The following is a 24,907-nucleotide window of genomic DNA, read 5'->3' as shown; positions in this document are numbered from 1 at the left end:
GGAAGGGGAGCTCCCAGAGGAGGGAAGGCAAGATTGATAGGCCTGGTCTTACCAGATCCACTGACCACTCAGGGACTCAGCATGGCAAGTGGTAGCTTTGCACTAGCCAATGAGCTTGTGCACTGGTGCCTGGGCTGGGAGGATGGGTGTGGCTTGACCTTGGCCAACAGGACTACAGTGGTACCTCAGGTTAAGTACTTAATTCGTTCCGGAGGTCCATTCTTAACCTGAAACTGTTCTTAACCTGAAGCACCACTTTAGCTAGTGGGGCCTCCTGCTGCTGCTGTGCCGCCGGAGCCCGATTTCTGTTCTCACCCTGAAGCAAAGTTCTTAACCTGAAGCACTATTTCTGGGTTAGCGGAGTCTGTAACCTGAAGCGTATGTAACCTGAGGTACCACTGTACTGCTGCTTTTGAGGTTTCTCCCCTTTTTGCATGCAGAGCAGCTCCTTGGAACAGAACAACCACTTTTTGGAGAATAGGGAAAATGTTTTGGATAAGGTACGATAAAAACAGATGGTTTAATCTCAATTTTAGGTAACTGTTGCATGTCATATGCTCTAATGTAAACCAAGATATGCCTCAATGCAAGCCTGTTACACAGTTTAAAGATGAAAATGAATAAGAACTAAGAAAAAGCTCCAACAGATTTTAAAAAGAAGGCTTATTTTTCAGTGGAAAACTGCTCTTTCAGCGCATTACTTGCAACAAATATGCGTTCAAAACTACTTAAAGCACACTTTTGAATGTATATGCTGGACTTTACACATAGGAGGAATTAGACACAAATGGGCTATACCTGTTGCTCTTATTTCTGTCACTGAATATGTTTGGTTGGAGACTAGTGGTGCTCACAGTCTATCACTGATATGTTTAAATAAGAGGGCATTGGTAAATAAAGCAAACATAAAAGATGTACACCAGAATTTGATCCATGGCTCCAAAGAGAGAGTTAATTGAAATGCAGTTGGCTGAGATAGGTACAAGACATATTTCCCCAGCATTTCACTGCTGACATAAATTTTTCTTTAGATCAAAAACACTGCAAGAATATTTTAACAGCTTCCTAATAAGTATACACAAATTCAACAGCCACTGTGGAATACTCTAGGTTATCAAGTTTGCATAATACATACAGGAAGATCCACACTTGAAAAGAATACTGTTTTAACATCTTTGTACCAAACAACCATTACTTAACAGTTTACACTTTTATCTTGTAAGTTGTACAGCTATATATAAAAAAAATGCCTACTTCAATGCATATGATAGTTTTTTAAAGTCTCACTCCAGGGATGTTTTGAAAGGAACTCTAGTCAGCTTCTGTTATTATGAGAAGATTCCGAATTTGTATATTTTTATCATCCGCCAGTGTGCCCAAGGAAAAAAGAGAAAAGCGTCAACCTCTTCAGTCTCATGCTTACCAGTCATATAAACCAGACTTACAAATAGCTAGCCAGAAACCATCATGTACCGCTTCAGGCAATGAACACATGACAAAGCCCTTGAGAAAGCAGAAGGCCATTTAATGGCTGTGTTCACTCATCATGGTAAAGCATAGTTAGTGGTTCCCGCTTCGCCCCTCCCTAGCACAAGCGAGAGCAACAAATCATGACCCCCGACTTAGCTTTACATCTGAACCAAGGACCTTGGTTTGTTTCACTCCAAACAAACTATGGCTGTATACACACTATACTTTTAAAGCACATTCAAAGTACATTTCCCCCCTCAAAAAGTTATGGACATTTTTGTTTGGTAAGTGTTGCTGGAAATTGTAACTGTGAGGGAGTAAACTACAGTGCGCAGAATTCTTTGAGGGAAACAATGTCCTTTAAAAGTGCAGTGTATATGTAGCCTATGATGTTAAGCCATGGTTTGTTCTTGACTTACTGACTGTGGTTTGTTTAAGCTAATCTCATCTGGATCTAGCAAATATTCTAACACTGTCTGCTTCAACAGCCCCCTTATTCAAGCTCCTGGGAACTAAATGACAAATCAATCACTTGTAGTAACATTTTGGCTCCATCCATACCAACCCTTGCTGCCTATTTTTCTTTCCATTAAAAATGAGCCATTATCAGTTAAAGGTCCAAAACATACACATACCGGTATATACCCTCATGGATAGAAAGAGCCACAAAATTATTTCTTCTTGTAAGTACCACACAACCTGGAATTTAAAGATGTTTACCCAACCCTAGGCTAAAGTAACATCTAATTAAGATGCAGACTAATACATTTTTCAAATGTTACACTGAATGTGGAGAGAAAGACAAAATGTGTAATCTCTGTTCCTCTCTCTACATGTTCAGTTAACCATCTGCATAGAAACTGCATGTGGACCCAAATATTTGCATAGGGTCCTGGGTTGTGAATCATAATCCTGCTTTTCAGTGCTAGGGAGAAAGTGGAATTTGTGTGTAGTTTCTATGCAGACTACACCTGGGAAGGAAAGCAGGGCTGCGTGTAATATCCTGCTCACCACACACCCCATTTAGCATGCAAAAATAGCTTCTGCATGTTGAATTTATTTAGGAATATTTTTGCTATTATTTCTGTGCCATTAGGAATCATGTTCTTTTTCTGTACCTTAAATCAAAGTCTACTTTAGGTTCATTGAAGCCTCTTGTTTCATAAACCAAACAATTATTGTATGCCAATTTAAATGAAGCTATTATAACAGAAATGGCTCACGAAATATTGGTATCCTCTCTGTAGGTAATGCTTCTAGACAGGGTCAGGGTGTGACATAGGATCTTGGCTGTTTAAGGGGGTTTTTTGTGTGTGGAGGGGTTGTTGCTGTTATTGATATTTACCGTATTTTTCGCTCTATAAGACGCACCAGACCACAAGACGCACTTAGCTTTTGGAGGAGGAAAACAAGAAAAAAATATATTCTGAATCTCAGAAGCCAGAACAGCAAGAGGGATCGCTGTGCAGTGAAAGCAGCAATCCCTCTTGCTGTTCTGGCTTCTGGGATAGCTGTGCAGCCTGCATTCGCTCCATAAGACGCACACACATTTCCCCTTACTTTTTAGGAGGAGAAAAGTGATTCTTATAAAGCAAAAAATACAGTATTTTTTGTATCTTTACTTTAGATCTTATGACTTATGTGGAATAGTTTGATGTTTTCATTGTTTTTGACTACTTTTATTGTCTTTGTAATTGCATATTTTTTATATGTTGTTATAAACATTTGTTCTTTTTCGTACTTGATACAGTATCATAAGCCCTGAGACACTGCAAAGACTGAAAAAACTTCATGTGATTTCAGCAAGAGAAGCTGCGTAACAGGGCTGGCCCGTAACTTCCCCGAGTAACCATTTTCTGAGGGAACAAAAGAAGCCAGAGAGTGACCTTGTAATAGTCACACACACCGTTCAAGAACAGCTCCAGTTAAATCACAACTAATGTAGGTTTATAAACAGCACATATTTATATACTAGAAACCATATTTTCTGGTAGGTGATCTGTGAATATTGCCATTGTCAAAACCAAAACACATTCCATTGCTTGACAAGATAAAGTGTGTGTTTCTTCATCCAAAACAAGCATGTTTACCAAGCCTGGGAGGTTGAAAACTATTAGAACTGGGAATTTTTGAAGCCATGCAGAGATTGGCCCAATATCCTTCAAAACCAAAGCTACAGACTGGCAGAACAACAAAATCAACACCACCCTGGCAGTATTAATTTCTCTTGAGAAAGAGAATTCCAGCATGAAAACTAAGGCTGTTTACTCTGTAGCATATTGCGGTATACACATTCTGGAACTAACTCAATAATCGGCTTAAAAATGGAAACAATGAAGTATGTTTATAAGACATATGAGAAAACACCTAAATGCTCAGTTAAGTAAGTTAAATAATAATCTCAAAGTTACTGATACACTTCTTTCTGTGTTTTGAAAGTATCAAAATCAGTGGAGTAATACTGTACCAAATTAAAGCATGAGGGATTTCACAGGAGAAGATTACAAAGCGTGACATCTGCATTAGGGCACACATACATAATCCCTGATCTATCTGATTTTGTTCTGTAACCTGAGAATTACACTGCTGTAATATATATATATATATATATATATATATATATATATATATATATATATATAAAACAGAATTTCTTTGGGAATCAGAAACACATGCTACATGTGCACACGCTGCATTTCATCAACATTAAAAGTCCACACATTTCATTTCTCAAAAAGTTGGAGGTTGAGAGGCAAGAAGCAGCACCCAGGTTATACAATGTATCTGCCTGTTATCCAAATAACAGTGATTTGTTAATATAAAAATTCAAAATTCTTATAAAACCTGCAAAAGGTAAATGTTTTTTAAAATCCTGGGGACCACTTGAAAATATGCATTCATTAGGCATTTTAAAAGTGCAAGAAAAACAAGCTATGCAAGAATATATTTGTATATCTCACACATGCACACACACACACACAGACAGACACACATTTTGTTTTTTGTAATGAAATGCAAATGAAAACCGCCTGAAAAAGCAGCATCCCACAGCACACTATGCTTTAAATTTGAGCAACTTTTTCCTCAACAGAAAATGAAACCATTGATTTCAATGGGTCTTCCATTGCCTAACATTGGAAATGTGTTCATAAAACAGGTGAGTTTTGAACAAGTGGTTCACATTTTCATCACCATATCAAAACCTTATGTTTACAATATCTGTATTTTGTCATTTTTTTAAAAAAAAATCCAGTGAGTTGCTTACTGTTTTGTACTTCAATACTTTTATGTTCAAAGACATTTCATCTTTTGCTATCCAAAATACTGAGAAAAAGTTGCATAGCCCAGGGCTTAACATACCAGCATCTTGCCTCTTCTTGTTTAGTTGAAGTTAGTCAACATTTGTGGCTCAATACTCTAGAGGCACAACAGCATGCTATTACAACAGATGTCCAGTTATGCCTTCCAGCTTAGCCACTGAATGCAAACATATAAAGAAGGGGAAATATACATCTAGTAACATGTTTCTGGAGACAACAAATCCTTCAGGGACACAGTGTACTATCGTTAGAAGGGGGAGGCGGGAGATATGCTCCTGCCACAATATGTTTACCTTGTGTGCAGTTGTGGGAATCAGATTGCACTGGTATCAGATTACTTATGAAAGCAAAATGTCAAAAGACGTCCAAATTATTTTAACTAAGCAGACAGAGTTAGGCTGTGTCTGCAGCAGCCCTGCTTGTCTACCAGCAGGTACTAATTCCCAACTGCATCCAAGTTGCAGGTTTTGCATTGTGACCCTGGCACATCTGTTATCAGGGCCAAGTAACACTGTAACTTAAGTACAATGCAAGCAACTATGTATCTTTAATGCAGGTAATTACAGGAGGAGGGAAACCTGATTCTTACTGCAAAGCCACATCACACGGGGAGGCTTCTCTCTTCACTCTGCCATGGAGATCATACCCACCAGAGATATGGGGTGTGTGTGTGTGTGTGTCAGTGGCGTAGCGTGGGGGGTGCCAGGGGTGCCGGCCGCACCGGGCGCAACATCTGGGGGGGCGCGAGTCCAGAGGGAAGGGACAAGTTCCTTCCTCCGCCGGGCTCCCCGTCGCCACCGCCAGCCTTGCGCCCTAGCGCGCGCGCCGCCCCCCGCCGCCGCTGCGGCTGTGCTCCACTCACTGCTCGCAGGAGGAGCAGCTGCTGCAGCAGCGCCGACGACGCCACCGACGCCTGGCCGGGCACCGGCAGCCTCCGCACCCCGATGCCGACGCCGACGCCATCCCCTCGGCCCAGCCACAGGCGGCGGCTGCTTCTGCCGACTGGGAGGGAGGAGAGCTCCGAGGGGCCTCGACGCGCCCTGCGCTCCCCAAAACCCTCCGAGAGGAAGCCGGCGGGCGGCCGAGGGTCTCCCGGCGGAAGGGGGCGCCGCTGGCTCCGGCTCTCAGCGCAAGTCTCAGCCGCGGGGCGGGGGGGGGCGAGGACGGAGCTCGGCTGGAAGCCCCCGGACCCGGCCGGGAGGAGGAGAGGCGCTCGCCAAGCCCGGATCTGGAGCGCCTCGGAGCGCGGGCTCCACCTACAGCCCAAGGAGAGGAGGGGGCGGGGAGGCGCCCGAGGGGAGGGGGCTTCGGCTGCCTCGGCCCGGGGGCTCCGCAAATAATAAATTTAATAAATTCCTGCTGAGCCTTTGGGGGGGGTCCTTGGCTCCTTCGCTCGCCCCCAGCCCCAGTGGCATAGCGTGGGGGGGTGCAGGGGGGCCGGCCGCACCGGCCACAACATCTGGGGGGGCGCTCGCACTCGAGTGCTAAAATCCACGGGTTAGGGGGCGCAAATTACTTGCCTTGCCCCGGGTGCTGACAACCCACGCTACGCCACTGGTGTGTGTTGAGAGGGGGATCTTCATTCCAATCTCGGTACGGAAGTGAAGAAATAGATCTCCCTTTCAGGCACATGTCTATGTAGTGAGAATTGGGCTTCCCTGTATCTGTTACTGTATGACTAGTTTGCCACAACAGCATTGTGGAGGGCTGGAGAGACATGCAAGGAACTGCCTTCTGCAGGATCAGGCCAATTGTCCTTCCAGCCCCAGCTGGCAGCAGTTCCCAAGGATATGGGATACATTCTGTATCTCTGTTCTTTGAGATCATTTAAGTCATGGGTAGGCAAAATAAGGCCTGGGGGGTCGGATCCGGCCCAATTGCTTTCTAAATCCAGCCCGTGGACAGTCCGGGAATCAGCGTGTTTTTACATACGTAGAATGTGCCCTTTTATTTAAAATGTATCTCTGGGTTATTTGTGGGGCACAGACATTCGTTCATCCCCCCCCCCCAATATAGCCCGGCCCCACCAAGGTCTGAGGGACATTGGACCGGCCCCCTGCTGAAAAAGTTTGCTGACCCCTGGTTTAAGTCAATGGTTAGCTAAAACCTTTTGGTCCAAGGGCTGCATTTGCAGTCAGCTGTCCCACTGAGGTCTGAATGCCATTGATAGGCTCAGCTACTGCACACTCAGAGGTCACGTATTGACCACATATGAACCACATGCAAACCCAAACATGCAGCAGACACATTCACCACAGATGCTGGCACACAGCACTCTCTGTGTGTCTCTGTAGAGCAGACATAGATGGGTTGTTTTGGGGATGAGCAAACAAGGAGAGCAAACACTGTGTCTTGTTGTTCCTCAGGGAATAAGCTTAAGTGTTTCTTTTCCTCCTCACTGAGCCCTCCTTCCCACTTTCGATACATTACGACCTTCTGGCAACAGTGGCGTAGCGTGGGGGGTGCAGGGGGTGCCGGCCACACCGGGCGCAACATCTGGGGGTTAGGGTTAGGGGGCGCAAATCCACGGGTTAGGGGGCGCAAATTACTTGCCTTGGCCCGGGTGCTGACAACCCACGCTACGCCACTGTCTGGCAATGCTCCCACACCAAAGGGAGAAAAGGCACCTGATTTTAGGACACTGCTGGCAGCTGCCGGGTGCAGCCCATTGGTCCCCTACCTGTTTTAACTGATTAATCTGGAGATCTTGAACATGCAAGGCATGAACATTATCAGTATGGTTTAGCTCACAAGGTTTTGCTGCTGTATATTATCTTCAACATCAATTTATTAATTGCCTTTTGTACAATTGTCTCAAAGCAGTGTAAAAGAAAATCAGAAAAGAGAATCCAGCAGATACGTTTAAAACAAAACTAAAGCTGTACAAAGTAGACGCTCATGGTGGAGATCCAATTATCTAGCTGCAAAAGCCAGTGTAAGAGGCAGCTCAAATAACTGGACCTTTCATGTCATTGTTTGGTTGTGCAAAATTGCTATTAGAGATTAGTTATCTCAGAACAACCTAGATTAAAATTAGAAAGCTTAGAAGGTGTTACTACATTAGGCATATGTGTTAGATGTGTCATGTGCTAACATTTAGTACATTTGTGCTACTTTAAATATGTGGCTTTAAGATCAAAACTGCAGTTTGTGGTAATATATTGAAAATATACAGATGGGGGGAAAGTATTTGCTTTGAAGCTAAGCACTACATAGCAAGACCAGTCATCTTAAAGCTACTTAATATTATTCATGCGGCAGGCATCATTACTGTTTAGAGGAACAGAATAAACATTTTACCACTCATGCAGTTGCTCTGCTTGTCCCTTGATTCTGACATGACAGATTTATTCCAATTAGGCTGTGAACTTGCTCTCCCACCCTCTAAAGAAATGTGGTTATTTAGGATTTTCTCATATGTGGTTGGGAGCTACCTTGGGCATACTAAAGCTGGGGTCAGCAAGGCTTACCAGGCATGGGCCGGATCACTCCTGCGGAGATCCTCCGTGGGCCAGGCTGGCACAGCGTGACACCAGAAATCACTTCTGCGCATGCCCAGATGCCAAAAACACGCCTGCACAGAAGCAATTTTCAGTGTCTGGGCATGCGCAGAAGCAATTTCTGGTGCTGTGGACATGTGCAGACACGATTTCCGGTGTCTGGGCACAGTGGCGTTGCTTCATGCTCTGGCACCGTGGGGGGCGGGCGGACAGCAGGCGGGGCTGGCATGCATCCCGGGGTCGGGATGCGCCGCCCACAGGGGCAGGGCATGCGTTCTGGGAGCGGGGAGCACCGCCTGTGGGGGCGGAGCGCCCAGTGCGGGCGGGAGGGGCAGCCGCGATGGAACCCCACCGGGATTGCGCTGCTGGGGGCGGTGTACTCCCACTGCACTCCTCTTCCTCCGCTAGTGCCTGGGCATGCACAGAAGCGATTTCCAGAGCCGCGGAAGAGAGTCCCCATACCACGCTGTGCCAGTTTAGCGCAGCGCGTGGGGACTCACCGAGTGGGCGGCTCAGTTCAGGGACAGCTTGTGGACCGGTTAAATGGCCTCCATGGGCTACTTCTGGCCCATGGGCCTTAGGTTGATGGCCCCTGAACTAAAGGGTTGGGCGTGGCCCTGTGCTGTATCACAAACTGCTGTTACAAGTCTCTAGTTTTGTTACCGGAAAAATCCGAGGGCTCCCTTGGACAAAAAGTAAAGACACCAACCAGAGTAAATTGAAGCAAATCATCAGCCTGTAGGCTTGGTCTTTATTGAAGAAAGACTGTCGCGACAGGGTGCTCCCCTCACTTGCAGGTGAGAGGAAAGACCCAGAAAGATGGTGTGCAAGACCTTATAAAAACTTTTGAAATTCCCACCCTGTAGGTCAAGCCCACCCCCAGAAACATCATGCATACATTACAGAAAGGAGGGGTTGAGGGAGGAGTTGTGGTGGTAACCTGAGTGTCTGTCACCTGGCTGATTCCCTTCTCTCCCCCTCCCCACGAGTCACTTCCAGGAGACAAAGGGGAGTTGGCAGTTTCCTGCCCCCAGAGGGAAGATCTGATCATTGTCCTTTGTTTCAGTCCATGCTGAATCCACTCCCATATGCAAGTTCTTTGTGATCTTGATTGTCTTCTGTCTAGGACCATCAGTGTTGGCATAGCAACTGGGCAGGGCTCCTGTGGATGTGCTGGGATGGTGAAGGGATTATGGCTGGCCTGTATCAAACCTTCCCCATTTTGTAGTCCTTCCTTCATGGAGTAAAATAAAAGTGGAACAGTGCAAATCCGATGTATGGTTGATTTTCTATGAATTTATAACAGAACGTAGCGTATGTAGTGTGTGAGTGTGAGTGTGTGTAAAGTTTGTACAAACTGAATGATGGGGGGGGGGGTTTCCTGCTACAGTTTCAAAGGTGGTTTGCCATGGAGTAGTATGGAAGAGGGCTGCTATTTGAAAAACACAAGCCTAAAACATACAGAACAAGTTGAATGGTCCTTTAGATACTTGCAAATGAAAAGACACACAAACGGATTGCAGAATTCAGCTTCAGCACACACTGTATGTTGTGTATCAAAAGAGTGAGCAAACCAGGGAGTTCTGGGAAACCAGAGGAGAGTGTGTGCATCAGAGCTTTGTGCTGCGCCAATGGATAGCTTATTTTCTCCTTGTCCACTCTAGAAGTCTACAGCACCAGATCATTTCCCTTTGCATACTAAGGAAACTTCCATTTACTTCTCAGGGATGGCCATTCTCCCTCCACATCCTGTATTGTGTTTATGTAACATTCAACAAAGTATAATCAGAGACAGAGCTATGCCATAGGGCCTTACCACTGCTCAGGACTCCCCAGGGCTGGAAGAATGCTGCTATCCTGGGCTTTCCACCTAGAAAAATACAGACAAGACTGGAAGAATATTGGAAGGACTGGACTGAGTCCACAAGCCCATACCTAAGGGCCCACATGAGATACTGAGACCCAACAGCCTATAATTAGACTTTTTGAATCACAATCACCGCCAAGCAATGAATTTGGAACCAATTGTGTAGATCCCCAATCAGAGCTCAACTCAGAGCAGGGAAAGGTTCAACCCAACCTAACTCAAATACATTAACAGCAGATACCAACAGTGTATGTACCAAATTATACCACCACCCGCCTAAATTAAATATAGCCTATGAAAGCATTGCACAATGGGCAAGTTATGGAATCTGTAAACTGTAGTTAAAAATAACTTCTATGGTAGGGAAAAAGAAACATTTTTAAAATATGCACAACCATTATGAAAACCTAAATGATATTTGGCTTAATTGTTTGGGCCTATACCTGAGACTGACAGTTTTGAGGAGGTTTTCTCCATTTATTTAAAGATTCTCCATGTAATTAAAGATTAAGGAGTTAAAAGAAAATTTTACCAGCACTTTAGAAAAATACAGCTAGGAAAAGCAGCAGGGATCTGTATTTGGACATGTTCTGAAACTGCTGTTCATTTGGTAGGTTATATCTGGTGGGACCATTTAATTCTATCGCCCCTAAAACGTTTAAAGGAAGATTGCCTCTGTTTTCCTTTCATTAACAAACATGCAGAACAACATTTTTAAAAAGGTCCTCTGCCATTTCATGACAATTCCTCATCACAAAGAAGCAAGGAGTTGGAAAGTAAGTTGCTGTAGCATTCTTCTGCCACCTTTGGCACCTGAGATCTATATTTGTGGGACCCACCCTATTATTGTGACTGAAACTTACTTTAAACTGCATTGTATTTTTAAATTGCTATAGCCTGCCTTGGAACCTTATGGTAAAGGGAGGGTAAGAAATAACTGAGTCCAAAGAATTAAATAACAGTAGTCGAATTGCTGCAGTACAGGCAATAACACACAATTACATATGTGTAACTACCTAAATAAGTAGACTCTCCAATCAAAATTAAGATATTCTTAGCCCCTCCCATTTGAATGGAACAGATTTCAGCATTATTGGGATTTAACCTTAGGCTGACTCAAGCCCATAGCATTTTATCCCAAAGACTGTAATTGAAGCACATAAAATTATGGCTTTGGGAAATACCAAGGTCTGAATTGTATGATGCAACATGGAACACAGCCTGAGGGCAAACAGACCAATCCTCTACAGATGAAGAGAAAACTTGGTGCATTTTGAGAGACAACAGCTGTTTTAGAGTGGTGAACATGGTGTGATTAAAGGCATTGCTGTTTGTCGTGGGTACACTCATTTTGTATCTTACACTTATCTCTGCTCAAAGAGGTTTTATCAGGAGATTTTAGTGGTTCAAAATTCTGCAAAGCCAAGTACTGTATGACAACGGGACAAGTGAAACTGCTGTTGTATGACTTTCAACTGTTTTAAAAGTTATCTATCTAATTAGTGTATTCTGGGTCCAGAGAATTTCCTTACCACTTCTGGTTCATGAGTTTTCACTGGTATATGTCAATATACGTGTAAAATGACAAACCACATTAATAAATAAATACTACATTCAAAATAATACTATGAAGTCCATATACTGAACCTTCAAATACTTAAAATGTTGAACATTTATAACATTTTTGTTTAGGCAAGCCTATCTAGACATATACAATTTATATGTGTCTTACCTCATTTTAGCTACTGTTGATTTTAGTCGTATTCCGAATGCTTTTAAAGGCCTGTTTTTAACTTTTTATCATGAATTTCAATAGTTTATTTTATATTTTTGTATATTTTATATCAGTTAATATCTTGACCCGGGTCCACTGAATTGAAATTTCAGGCTTCACGACATAGGAAAACGGCCAAGTCAACAGCTATTTTCGTGGAGGTGGGTCAAGATATTAACTGATTATATATAGCTATATAATCCCTAGTGTAGTAAGATAAGACCTTTGGAGCAGGCATTTTTTTAAAAAAAGTTTTTTTATGAACCACCCTAGTAGGGCAGTAATTGTTCCTTGATAATTTGCCGCCACCCCTCCATGATGGCACCTGGGGCAGTTTGCCCCCCCCCTTTCCTACACCCCTGATTTGTGTTACTTGTTCTTTGGCACCAGCACAGTGAAATCTTTTAAACAAATAAGGGCACAATGTGTTAATGGAGACATTCCATAGCAGCCAAGGATAAAATCAGTTTTCAAGTGCCAGGGTTGCAATATTTCATCTTCTGGCCAAAGTTGCTGAGTTTTTTTTTAGTTTTGCCCAAAGTTGTTGAGAAAAAGAACTATTTTTGAGCTATTTTTAAGGAAAATTGGAAAAAACAACACTGCTGACATGGGTTGCCATACGTCCGGATTTTCCTGGACATTTTGCCAATTTCTGTCCAGACACTGCTTCTGACTGCAGTATTCTGGGTATGTCCAGGAAATTTGGGACACATGGCAACCCTATCAAATGCAACCCCAAGTAGTTGGAGCCTATCGATAGCAACTACAAAACTACTCAAAGGACAAAAAATTCTCCTCTCTCCCTCTGCTGAAGCCCCCTGCACCCCTTGAAGGGCTTTCTAGGAAAGTATTTTTTATGGTGTAGAGCAGTGGTTCCCAAACCTTTTCAGGCAACAGCTCCTTAGTTCCATAAACTAATTCCCAGTACCCACTACCCTACCATATAAAAAGCATTATTCCGAACAGCAGTTGGCACAAACCGCTAAGGAAGCCACACGGTAAAATTTAAAACAATAACAACTAATTGAATATTTATTAAATGTCCAGTTAAAACTTTTTAGTTTAATTAATTCAACAAACTGATGAACTTGATACCAGCTTTTCACAGTCTGATAGGCACCCCAAGCCTCCCCCTTGTCACTTAGTGCCCCCATCCCTGTTCCCCGGAGGGCAGTGCAGCCTACTTTGGTAACCGCTGGTGTAGAAAGCAGCAGCTAGAAAGAGAAACTGTTGACCTCCCTGCTTGAATGAAAGCAGTACCCCCGCACCCACTCATTCTGGGACACAGCTGGATCCAAACCAGAAAAGCAAAATGCTGGTTAAAACTATGAAACCATTATTCTGCTAATGAGCTTTATTCACAAAGAAATCATTTTTAATGACAATGCTATTTCCGCAGCAACACTTACGATAGATTTCCCACAAGCCAACTAAATCATGTATTCTTTTGACACCTTCAGCACAAAGGCTTTTAGAAGTATTTACTGTGAAGCTCAGTCCAAAGTTATGATGGCAGGAATGTTTTACAGAATAATTTTGTGCCCTTTTCATGTCAGGTTTCCTGAACAGGCAAAATAAATTATTGCATTTCATTAAGTATAGCCTAAGTATTTCTAAAGGTAAAAGTGAATAACAGAACAGTACTCATAAGCAATTTCACACTGGGAAGATTATGATAGTCTTTTCCTGATGGAACAACACCTACCCTAATTAATCACATTTTCCTATTAAGCAGAAGACAAAGAATGAAATGAGGCATCTCTGCTGCAAAACACTATAAAATCTATGCATTTGAATAATAAGAAAATTGCTCTAACAGAATTTCTGGCATAAAAGTAGGTAGGACAAAATATAACAAGCACAGTTATTGGCATGCCAATAAAATTCAGTTAATGGCTAGAAAGTAAGAGGAATTAAGGGTGGCCTGTATATTTTAAAATAAAAACCTTAAGCAAATCATACATTAAAAAACCCAAATATATTGAAAACATTTCTATTTTGCTTTCAAAAAAATTGTATGTCGCTTGACTGTAATAAAAACTCAGAGCAATTTAACAAAATAGTACCACTCCAAATGTAAAATGATTCCAGATATCCCCCCCTTATAAGAGTTGCAATGATCAAGCTTTTTCAGATACAGTACATTGCACATCCCATCTTTTATTTGAGTATGCACAAAGATCGGATCTCATTCTAGTCTAGATTGTTGTGACTGGAGACATTTCTGAACTGGTGAAGTTTTCTCAGTACAAACTCTTTCAAGCAGATACCTCACTATGGGAAAATGGCACTGAAAAGTTAACATAGAATTGTATCATAGGACTGTAGAGCTGGAAGGGACCCCGATGGTCATTTAGTCCCAATACCCTGCAATGCAGGAATCTCAACATGCAGGCTCCCATCCAATTTGAAACCATAACAGACCCTTCTTAGCTTTGTAAATGTGCTAGCAGTTTTATTGCTACACCACTATCACCATCATCATCACGAGCACCAGCAGATACAAAATTAGACCCTAGACACTATGCAAATGGGAGTGGTGCTGAGATTGCGACCATTTTACACTCCATGTGTATAATTCTGCAAAGTCATTCATTCAATGCATTCTATAGTATGAGGTGGCTTTCCCAGTCACCAAGAACATGTTAAAAACTAGGCTGTGGGACATAGATCTCCAGGAACTAATCTCAGCTGTGGAAAAAACATGTTCCCCTCTTTATTTTCGACTCTCTTGGGTGCAGGATGTTAATCTTAATTATTTACAATTTTTGTTTAACCTGCAAGAAAGAGGGGCTTTTTTGCTGGCTAGGTTCAATTCTAATCCTTCTAACCTCCTTTGGGGTAGGTTTGCAGGTTTGGCAGAGATAGGATCTGTCCCTGCGATGCCCACCTGGTGGAAACTCTAGCTCACATGGTCCTTAACTGTAAAATGTATGATGATCTCCTCCAACAATTTCTAGACCATCTATGTATTCCAACATGGAAACCAGAGACGGAGGTTATACGCTTCTTATTACAGGGGAGAAACCAGGAGCTCACCTAGACAGTAGCTAAGTTCCTCTATTTGATTTTTTGTCGCCGTAGTATGCTACAGGACCCTGCCCTTGCTGGAAACCCACAGAGATGAGGCGGATTGCTCACCTCTTCTGCTTTTTGGCGGGTGACTGTGCCGTTGGGGTTGCTACAAGATTGCACTGGCCTATATATTCTGAATATATATATTCTATATATTCTGGCCTATATATCCTGAGTGCTCACTGAAAGGACAGATCGTGAAGCTGAGGCTCCAATACTTTGGCCACCTCATGAGAAGAGAAGACTCCCTGGAAAAGACCCTGATGTTGGGGAAGATGGAGGGCACAAGGAGAAGGGGACGACAGAGGATGAGATGGTTGGATGGTGTTCTTGAAGCTATCAGCATGAGTTTGATCAAACTGCGGGAGGCAGTGGAGGACAGAAGTGCCTGGCGTGCTCTGGTCCATGGGGTCACGAAGAGTCGGACACGACTAAACGACTAAACAACAACAACAACAATATATATTCTGAATGTATTCTGAATGTTTTTATGTGGTGCCAATAAAGGTTACTTGCCTATAGTATGAGAAATGCTGTAGTAGGTTTTTGCCTGCACTGACAGGGCTGGGCTAAATAACTTTTGAAGTCCCTCTTAGAGGAAACACCCATGCATTACGATTTATTTCTGAGGGCCAGCTCTCTAGCCTGTCACTGAAAGATGCTAAATTGATGGGCACCAGAAGCTGCTTATTAAAAGTGGCGGCCCCAAATCTAGGAAACACACTTTTATTTTAATCTGCATTTTATTAACTGCTGGGCTTTGGATTCATTTGTAATGTTCATTTGAAGGGGTGTGTGGACTTCCCATACGCAATTGGCTGTGTAAACAGGATGATGGACTAGAAGGGCCCACGATCTGATCCAGGAGATCCTTTGTTTCCTTTGTTCTTATGAAATTGATGCTTTAATTTGATTTTAATATTTAATTAAATGTTAATATGTAATATTAATGATTTATTATTTTATTAACTGTACTTTGAGGGCTTTTGTGTTCTGTAACACAGTTTAGAAATCTTTTTATAAAGAAAATAAATAAATGTTAAATGTTACTGTCATTTTATAGTACACCACACTAAGCATAAATGGTAACTTTGTGCCCACAAAGCTCACCAATGCCATACCTATGTTATGATATGAAATAGTTTTATGCAACAAGAGCAACTCTATTATTGAATTGTACACTTTTTAAACAACTTTAAAGCAATAAGAGGACTTTGAACCAATTAATCCACTGTAGATACTGAAGGAAACTGAGCAAATACTTTTGTCTGTCAGTAGCAATGGCATCTTTCATCCATCTACATTTGCTGCTTCAGCCAACATGGAATCTGCATTACCACTTGACAAATAAATCTAGAAATTTATAATTAAATTTAGTTAAAGACATTTATTGAACCATTTAGCTTTCCCCCAATGTAATCAATTAATCATCATTTAAAAACAACAACATGAAGGGAAATGAATTGTAGAAGTATTCTACAATTTTCATGCACACTAAGATTATTGTTCTTCCCTGGGGTTGGGCTTTAAAGGTGTTACCTCCAATTTATGTGGTGGTCATGAATGCAACAGTTAAACCTAGTGTGCCGGTTGCACTCATTCCTTGAAATGTCTGATTTGGACGCAGCGACACACACCTTAGTTTCATCCCATTTGGGCAGACAGTCACAGGGAGCAGATGGCTCCCTTGTTACAACAGCTTCACTGGCTACCAGTCTGTTTCTGGGCACAATTCAAAGTGCTGGTCATGAGATTTAAAGCTCTCTTTAGGTCCAGGTATCTGAAAGCCTGTATTCTCTCATACAAACATGCCTGGGCTCTGAAATATTTGGGGGAGGCCCTTCTCTCAGTCTCACTACCCGCACAGGCACAGTTGGGGGAGGGCATGGGTAAAGGCCTTCTTGGTGGCTGGTCCCAAACTTTGGTGCCTCGTCCTTTTGCCATCAGGTGAAGACCCTTTTTAATCATATTAGCTTTAATTACTTTTTAATGATTATCTTTTCTATGTTTTAAGCTTTTTCTCTTGTATCTGTAAGCCCCCTTGAGTCCCCATCTGGGAAAACATCAGGGTATTATTATTATTATTATTATTATTATTATTATTATCATCATTTATTAGACTAAAGCAGTGCGGTCCAAAATGTGATATGCTATTCTATATTTCTAGAAACATATTTCAATTCTCAAAGGGATCCATGTTCCTGACTGGCTCTTAACAACAACAGAGGCCTGATGAGATTACAGAGAATAAAACTTTAAAATGCTTATTGAACATATTTCCTGATCTTAGTCATGTTTTCTCAGCAGTAAAAGCCATTGATTTCAGTCTGATTTATTTTATATAGATATGCTTAGAATTGCATCCTTAGATTGTGTTTTGCCTAGATTCTGAGAAACAATTCGTGAAAAAGATAAACGATCCCTTTCTGGAAATTAGCAATTAATTTGCCAAAAGGCAAAATGTTAATCCTGTCAAGAATTAAACAAATTCACACAGCTTTGTGTTCTACAGATTTTCTACTTTAATTAAAAGAAGATTAAAATGGTTTCTTACAAAATCAGGGTTCATGATGTACCTATCTGTGCTGTGTAGTGGAATGAATTCATAACAAGCATTTTTCATTTAAGAAGAGGTCTGTGCACTGTTTCAACATGAAGGCCATACAGTGTTTTCATCTAACTGTTCTGAACTTGCACCTGCAGCAAAAACCTTTCCTAGTCTAAAACTTGTAGAGCTGTGCGCGGGTGTGTGTGCGTGTGTAGGCGAAGTGTCTTTCTTTCACTCTCCAAATGACTTATTTAACATTGTTGATGCTGATAGAGTAAGAGCAGAAAGTTGTTCAGTTCACTAATGTCACAGTAGTCTAAAGCAGTACTGGACCAAGTTGCAGAGAAGTATAGAGTACTAGGGAAACAACAGAATTGAAATGTCAAGGTTCAAAGACATATTCTGTTAAATTAAACTATATCATTATTCCATTCACATCATAGGCATTACATTACATTCATAGCGCAAATCAGCTAAGTGGTCTTGAAGTCTTCAAATTAAACGTTACAATCTTCAAGAGGTTGATGAAATCTGTAGTTTTAACACAGCTTTAATTTAGGCTGTATTTTAAAATTTCAGAACACTATAAGCCCATGTGGGTGATCATTCTACTATCCTTTTGCAGCTGATGTGTGATAAAATTCTCTTTACCACGTGGGGAGAGGAGACACATGATCAAACTATTCAAGGGTGAGACATTCAAGTATAGACTCAGGGCTCATCCAGACTTCCTTTTGCTCCCCAACTGTTTCCCAGGTGTTTTTGTTTTGTCTTGTCCCAAAGTTTTCCCCGGGGGAAATCTGCATTGAATCAGAACAAATAGCAAAAAACAGATTTAAAGCCCAGACCTGTGCCTAGAAACACAGCTCAAAAGGAAGTCTGGATGAGCCCTCAGTTAATGGCTGTAAATGAGGTAGCAGTAGAAATAAGAACTGAAAGAAATTACTCTTTTACCATTCACATAAGGCTCCTGTGTGGTAAAATCATCTTTATAACCAGACAGGTTGATAAAGGCAAGCAAATTACTCAAAAATAAGAAAGCTCATCTCAAGGTAGTTGGGTCATCTGTATGGACTCACTTTCATAAAGCAATGTAGCCCAGGAAGAAAAATAGACTATGAGACACTTCAGCTTTTGGATGTGTGGAAAAGGAAAAGAAAAGGAAGTGGATAGCGGGGGGGGGGTGTCTTAAAATAATTTGCTAAAATGATTAATGTACAAAACAACAAAAGTGCATGGCAAACGTGTAAGAACTAATTTGAAACACTAAGCTCATTGTATTTAGGAGTTAAAACAATGGTTAAATTTGAATGATTTTCTGTCACGTTCTTATACCGGAGCAGCTAATGGATAACCCATTGTGTGACTAATCTCTCATCACCCTCAATAATCTATACCAACAGTCGCCACTAATGAAGAGAACTGGAGAAACATCTGTTTTCTAGGAATGATGTTATCATAGCAAAGTCAGTCAGTATAACCAGTGCCTTTTTTCTAGAAAAATAGGTGCCAGTACTCACCATGAAGTTGTTACAGTATGTGCCATACTTTTTAACAACAACAAAAAAGAGGTGCCAGTACTGCATAGCTTTTCGTACCCTCTGAAAAAAGCACCGAGTATAACACCAATACTGAAATAAAGAAGTTTAAAATAAGTTAAGGACTGCAGAGCCAAATCCATTCCAATCATGAGCCTGAAACTGATAATTATAAAAACATTTGTTACTGGGCTTTTAAGGAAAAAGGGACTTCTTACACATAGTGAAATGATCCTGACTTACAGTGGTGACGTGTACATAACCTTTAGGGCTGAGCTGAATATTACCCAGTGGACTTTCAGCAAAAAAGTGGGATTTTCCAAAAGTCACCACAAGCTTCCAATTTCAAATTAGACTATTGCTGTTTTATTGTTTGCAACACTGGTACTATGTAATATTGTAAATCAGTGGGCTGGTCTGTGATCCATCAGCTGCTGAGACTCTACCACAGCTCAGGTTGGGTGGGAACTAAATATGACACCAGCTTCTGCCAGATTGGGCAAGTCCAGCACATCAGATAGTTTGAGAAGCACTGTTGTAAATCACCTTAGAAACCTACAATGGAAGCTGGTATCTAAATCTGTAAAATAAAAATAAAAAATTGTCTGAACAGTCACTCTTCCTAGTAACACAGACATTCAGCAAGTGGAACTAATTTAAAGCAAGGGCAGTACAGTGGTACCTCGGGTTACATACGCTTCAGGTAACAGATGCTTCAGGTTACAGACTCCGCTAACCCAGAAATAGTACCTTGGGTTAAGAACTTTGCTTCAGGATGAGAACAGAAATCGTGCTCCGGCGGCACTGCGGCAGCTGGAGGCCCCATTAGCTAAAGTGGTGCTTCAGGTTAAGAACAGTTTCAGGTTAAGAACAGACCTCCGGAATGAATTAAGTACTTAACCCGAGGTACCACTGTATCTATTCAGAAGCACTCCAGTCACTCTGTACTAGCTTTGTTTGATCTCAGTGATAGCACCACATAGCCAAACCTGAATGGGTATATGAAGATAGTTTAGGCTGAGGAGACATCTGTTGGGAAGTGTGCATGCATATGTCACTTTGACCACATATTAAAAAGCCCTGAACTCCTGAACTGGCCTTATGCCTGTTCTGGGGGAAAAATAAGTAAGAGGAGTAAAGCTAGCATAGAATGACTCTTGAGAGGGCCAGGGGTGACAGCGAAGAGGATGAAGAAGGAAAACAAAGCATGAATCATTTATAGTGGTACCTCGGTTTACGAACTTAATCTGTTCCAGAAGTCCGTTCTTAAACCAAAGCCATTCTTAAAACGGCTCGCTTTCCCTAATGAGGCCTCCCACCGCCGGTGCCCTTCCACCGTTCGGCTTCCATTCGTAGATGGAGGTAAAGTTCGCTAACAAGAACACTACTTCCGGTTTTGCGGCGTTCGTATACCGAATACAGTGGTACCTCAGGTTACATACGCTTCAGGTTACAGACTCCGCTAACCCAGAAATAGTGCTTCAGGTTAAGAACTTTGCTTTAGCATGAGAACAGAAATTGTGCTCCGGCAGCGCGGCGGCAGCAGGAGGCCCCATTAGCTAAAGTGGTGCTTCAGGTTAAGAACAGTTTCAGGTTAAGAACGGACCTCCGGAACGAATTAAGTACTTAACCTGAGGTACCACTGTAGTTCGTAAACAGGGCTGTTCTTAAACCGAGGTACCACTGTAATTAGAAAATAGCACCAAGTTTCAGAAAGTTCATGTTTTGTTCCAAGACCTACAATTCCAGCTACATGATTGCCCAAGACTTTGAGATACAACCTGTTTGTAGAAATAATCTATGCTATTTTCTATGGCAGTTTCCAGAGAGTAAGTCATCAGTTGTTCATCTGCATACTTTTGTGTCAAAAGCTGTGAGAGACACTGGATGGATAGCCATAAAAGAGGTCATGCTTCATTCATACTATGGTAATTCTAACATAACACAGCACTGAAATGTTGTGGGACGAATGGCCATTTCTCATCAGCAATAAATGAGGATTCCTATCAGTAAGTGCTCCCACAAGCATTAAGGCACAATTATATATCTATAGCTCCAGAGTAGTTACACTCCTCAATACAGGTGTAAAATAATTATGATGTCAGTTATTTGTACAGTCATACCTCAGGTTACAGATGTTTCAGAATGGGTTACTTCCGGGTTTCGGCAGTCGCGCATGCTTAGAAGTGCTAAATTGCGCTTTGCACATGCACCAAAGCGCTGAATCACAACTCACACGTGCACAGCCGCACCACTGCGGGTTGCGAACGCTGCGGGTTGTGAACGTGCATCCCACACAGATCACGTTCGCAACCCGAGCGTCCACTGTATCCTAGTCTTCCATCAAAAAACTCATAATGACATACAAAAAAGTTGCCCTTCATTCTTATCCTAATAATCCACATGGGTGAGCAAGGATTCAACTGGATCTCAGCATTCAGGGTCTAATACTTTATCTGCCACTATCACTGGCTCTCTTTACTCAACAGACAAGAAGGGAATATGTTATTTTATTTATTTAATATAAAGCAAACTTATTCACTTTGTAGGCTCAGAGCAAGAGGCAGTTTATTTATGAACAAGCTGAAACAACAACAACAGAACATGAAAGTAACCACAAGAACAAGCTAAATGGTGGAGCCTTATCTCCAGCCCATACTAACTAGAGACAATGTTTAACTCTCTTATTACTACAGAATAAGACACCACTTCTACTTGTGGTTGCTGGGAATGCAGCATAGGAAAACTTTGGGTCAGTGACTTTTGCCATCAGTATTCATTTGAAGAGTATCATCATGGTATCAGTTCCTGTAACTACTGTAAAGGGTATCCAAGGTTCCTGATCCACTGGCAGGAGAGACTTCCACTTGTGGAATGGCACTTTCCCTTCCTCTCCCCCGCAGCCTCCTGCACACCCTCAAAATCAGATGCAAACAGTTGAGGGGCCCTCTGGAGCAGATTTTCAGGAAGCACAGTGGGAGGAGAGGAAGGCTAAGTTCCAGTGTGTGAGAGGAGCTCCAACAGTGGAGTTTTGGATACAACCCACTGTTTTCTAGCATACTGCAGAATACCACTCTGTCTTAAAGTCCCACACTTGGAAGCATTATTGTGGGGGAAAAGATGACAATATTTATATTACTTTTGGTTGCTCTTCCACAGGTGGCCTGAGTTTAGCTTCTAGCTCAAAGAGGAAAAGATGTTTGGGAAGAGAAATGCCAGTTATTTCTTTTCTAGGTGAATACATCAAACACAAATCAGGCACATTAAGATATAAGACACGGTAAAGCAGAGTTTCCACTGGGATTCCACTAGAGTACACAGAATGTATCTAAATGCAGAGATTATTATCCAGCATTAAAAACAACACCTGAGGTCATCTGTACTGCTCAGAGTACAGTGGTACCTTGGGTTACAGACGCTTCAGGTTACAGACTCCGCTAACCCAGAAATAGTACCTCAGGTTAAGAACTTTGCTTCAGGATGACAACAGAAACCACACAGCAGCACCAGCAGGAGGCCCCATTAGCTAAAGTGGTGCTTCAGGTTAAGAACGGTTTCAGGTTAAGAACGGACCTCAAGAACAAATTAAGTTCTTAACACGAGGTAGCAGTGTATGCCTTTTGAATCAGAAACTTAGCAGCCAAGCTATCTTAACAATTCAAACAGCATGACTAGCCAGAAGGTATTATTTTTCTTAGTTTAATAAAGAATAACCCAAAGGATTCTGAAGTAAGAGCCCAATGATGGAACCAGTCAAAGCTACAACACTCCAACTCTTCAGACTTTTGACAGTACATCCTGAGAGTGAGAGAGCATACGATCTTCAAAGCGACACAAAAGAGCCAGAGTTTTGCTCACTGTGCCAGCAGTTCCAATGCAGCAGTTATGCACCCACTGCCGGAATATATTTTTAAAACCAGCAGGATTATTACGGCAACTCTCTGAAGACATGGTATCTTTCAAGTATATCTCTCCCTCCCTTCTATCAAAGGAGACATCTATATGAATAATTAATATTGCATGCATCAAAGAAACGCACTGGAAAATTCTGCTCAGTCTAGTGAGTTTGCAGTAGTGATAAATTTGGCCCAATACGTCTGCTTCTCTTGTCATACCTGGAGGTGCCAAATGTGATTTATTTACAATTACAGGTAAAACAAGGGGGCTAAATGACTAAGCGGCCTGTTTAAACATGAAAGTCAAGCAATTTGCTAGCTTAGACTCCAGTTCCTTCCAGTTTAAAAGCTTAAGCAATGTTTACATACACTTTTTCCTCTTTAACATCTGTCAGAACTGGGCACAATTTCTAAGCATGGTTATCCCTTCTTGGAAGATAACACTTGATAAAGGATGATAGCTGCAGTGGTTCTCCCTAAATAGAAGACTTTACGATTTGGGGGTAGGTATAATAGGAACCATGGGGGTATGGAAGAAAAAAGAACACAGGGAAGATAAGGTGGCAGAGATGTCACCCCCCCACCCCCACCCCCTCCAAGAATCCTGCTACTCTAAGAGTTATTGGTGGTGATGGATGCTTCCAATTTTGGGGGAATACAATGGATATCTTATAGAAGCACACTGACTTACCTAAGGTATAAAACAAAAAAATTTTTTTCTTCCAGTAGCACCTTAAAGACCAACTAAGTTAGTTCTTGGTATGAGCTTTTGTGTGCATGCACACTTCTTCAGATTTCGTGCATGCACACGAAAGCTCATACCAAGAACTAACTTAGTTGGTCTTTAAGGTGCTACTGGAAGAAAAAAATTTTTTTGTTTTGACTATGGCAGACCAACACGGCTACCTATCTGTAACTTACCTAAGGTATGTGTGAGGTGTGAGGAACCCTTGTCCCTGTGCTGAACTACAACTCCCATCAGCCTTAGCTAGCATAGCTAATGGCCAGGGATAATGAGAGCTGTAGTTCAGCAACATCTGGAGAGCCAAAGGTTCCTCCTGCCCATTATTAATCCATGTGAATGACAAGCACAAAGCACTGTGATTGGAGTGCCCTGGGGATGCCACTTACTGTGATTAAAACCATCCTCTCAAACTCTGGTTCCCCAGTCAGCTTGTTTCAGTTTTTCAGTAAAAACAAAATGGCTGTATGGTTTTTGGACATCCAAAGCCACAGAACCACACAGAAGATTAAAAAGTCCCTGAGCTGCTTTGAGATGTTGTTGACAGAACAATATAACTCCAAAACATAAGGTCTGTCCCTATATCACCCCAATTCACCTTGTAATTCAGGGTGCACAAAGAACAGGTCACACCCCTCCTCTGGGATGCAATTCTTCTACACTCTAATGATATTTTCTCTCTTATTTTAGAGGGAAATACTGTATGCATCCAGATTCACTTTAGGAAAAAGATGCCCCTCAAAATTTTGGTAAACACCACTCTAAGATATAGTGTCTTAGGTTTTCAAGCATAATATGATTGTGTTTTATTTTAGATCAGCTCTCTTAGTAAACAAGCACACACCTATAATTATAATCAGCAAAACACATGGCACTAGTATCAGTAAGTACAGAGAAACAACAGACCAGACTATCCAAGAAATACAGTTTAGGTTTGTTCCTTTAATGAATAATGAATCACTAATACAAGACTTTTTGGATATTCTCCAGCAGGCATTCCTCACTGACAATACCAGTGGGAAAGCCAGCAACAATGTCAAAACAACCTTAAGTAGTGTTGACTTTGTGTGTTCAGCTAGAATATCAAGTTCTACAAACAATTGACAATTAAGAGTGCAATTCTATACATGTCTACTCAGAAGCAAGCCCCACTAAATTCTATGAGACACAAACTAGG

The 24,907-nt window shown here is 41.8% G+C and overlaps 1 protein-coding gene across 25 annotated transcripts in view; it reads right to left on the bottom strand.

Annotated features, from left to right (window-relative positions):
• MAGI2 (membrane associated guanylate kinase, WW and PDZ domain containing 2) overlaps window positions 1-24,907 on the bottom strand; it is a 616,514-nt gene that overhangs the window by 555,970 nt on the left and 35,637 nt on the right. For 18 of the 25 annotated variants that reach the window (XM_053406400.1, XM_053406403.1, XM_053406409.1 and 15 more), the window contains exon 2: window positions 10,107-10,160. The exons of the other annotated variants lie outside the window; for them this stretch is intronic. In XM_053406400.1, the coding sequence (XP_053262375.1) occupies window positions 10,107-10,160 (54 nt within the window). The remainder of the gene's footprint in view (window positions 1-10,106; window positions 10,161-24,907) is intronic. 25 annotated transcript variants of the gene reach the window in all.

Source organism: Podarcis raffonei, chromosome 10 (assembly GCF_027172205.1).
Source record: "Podarcis raffonei isolate rPodRaf1 chromosome 10, rPodRaf1.pri, whole genome shotgun sequence".
NCBI lineage: Eukaryota > Metazoa > Chordata > Lepidosauria > Squamata > Lacertidae > Podarcis > Podarcis raffonei.
The sequence above is the reverse complement of the archived record's forward strand: the minus strand, read 5'-3'. Positions and strand labels throughout refer to the sequence as shown.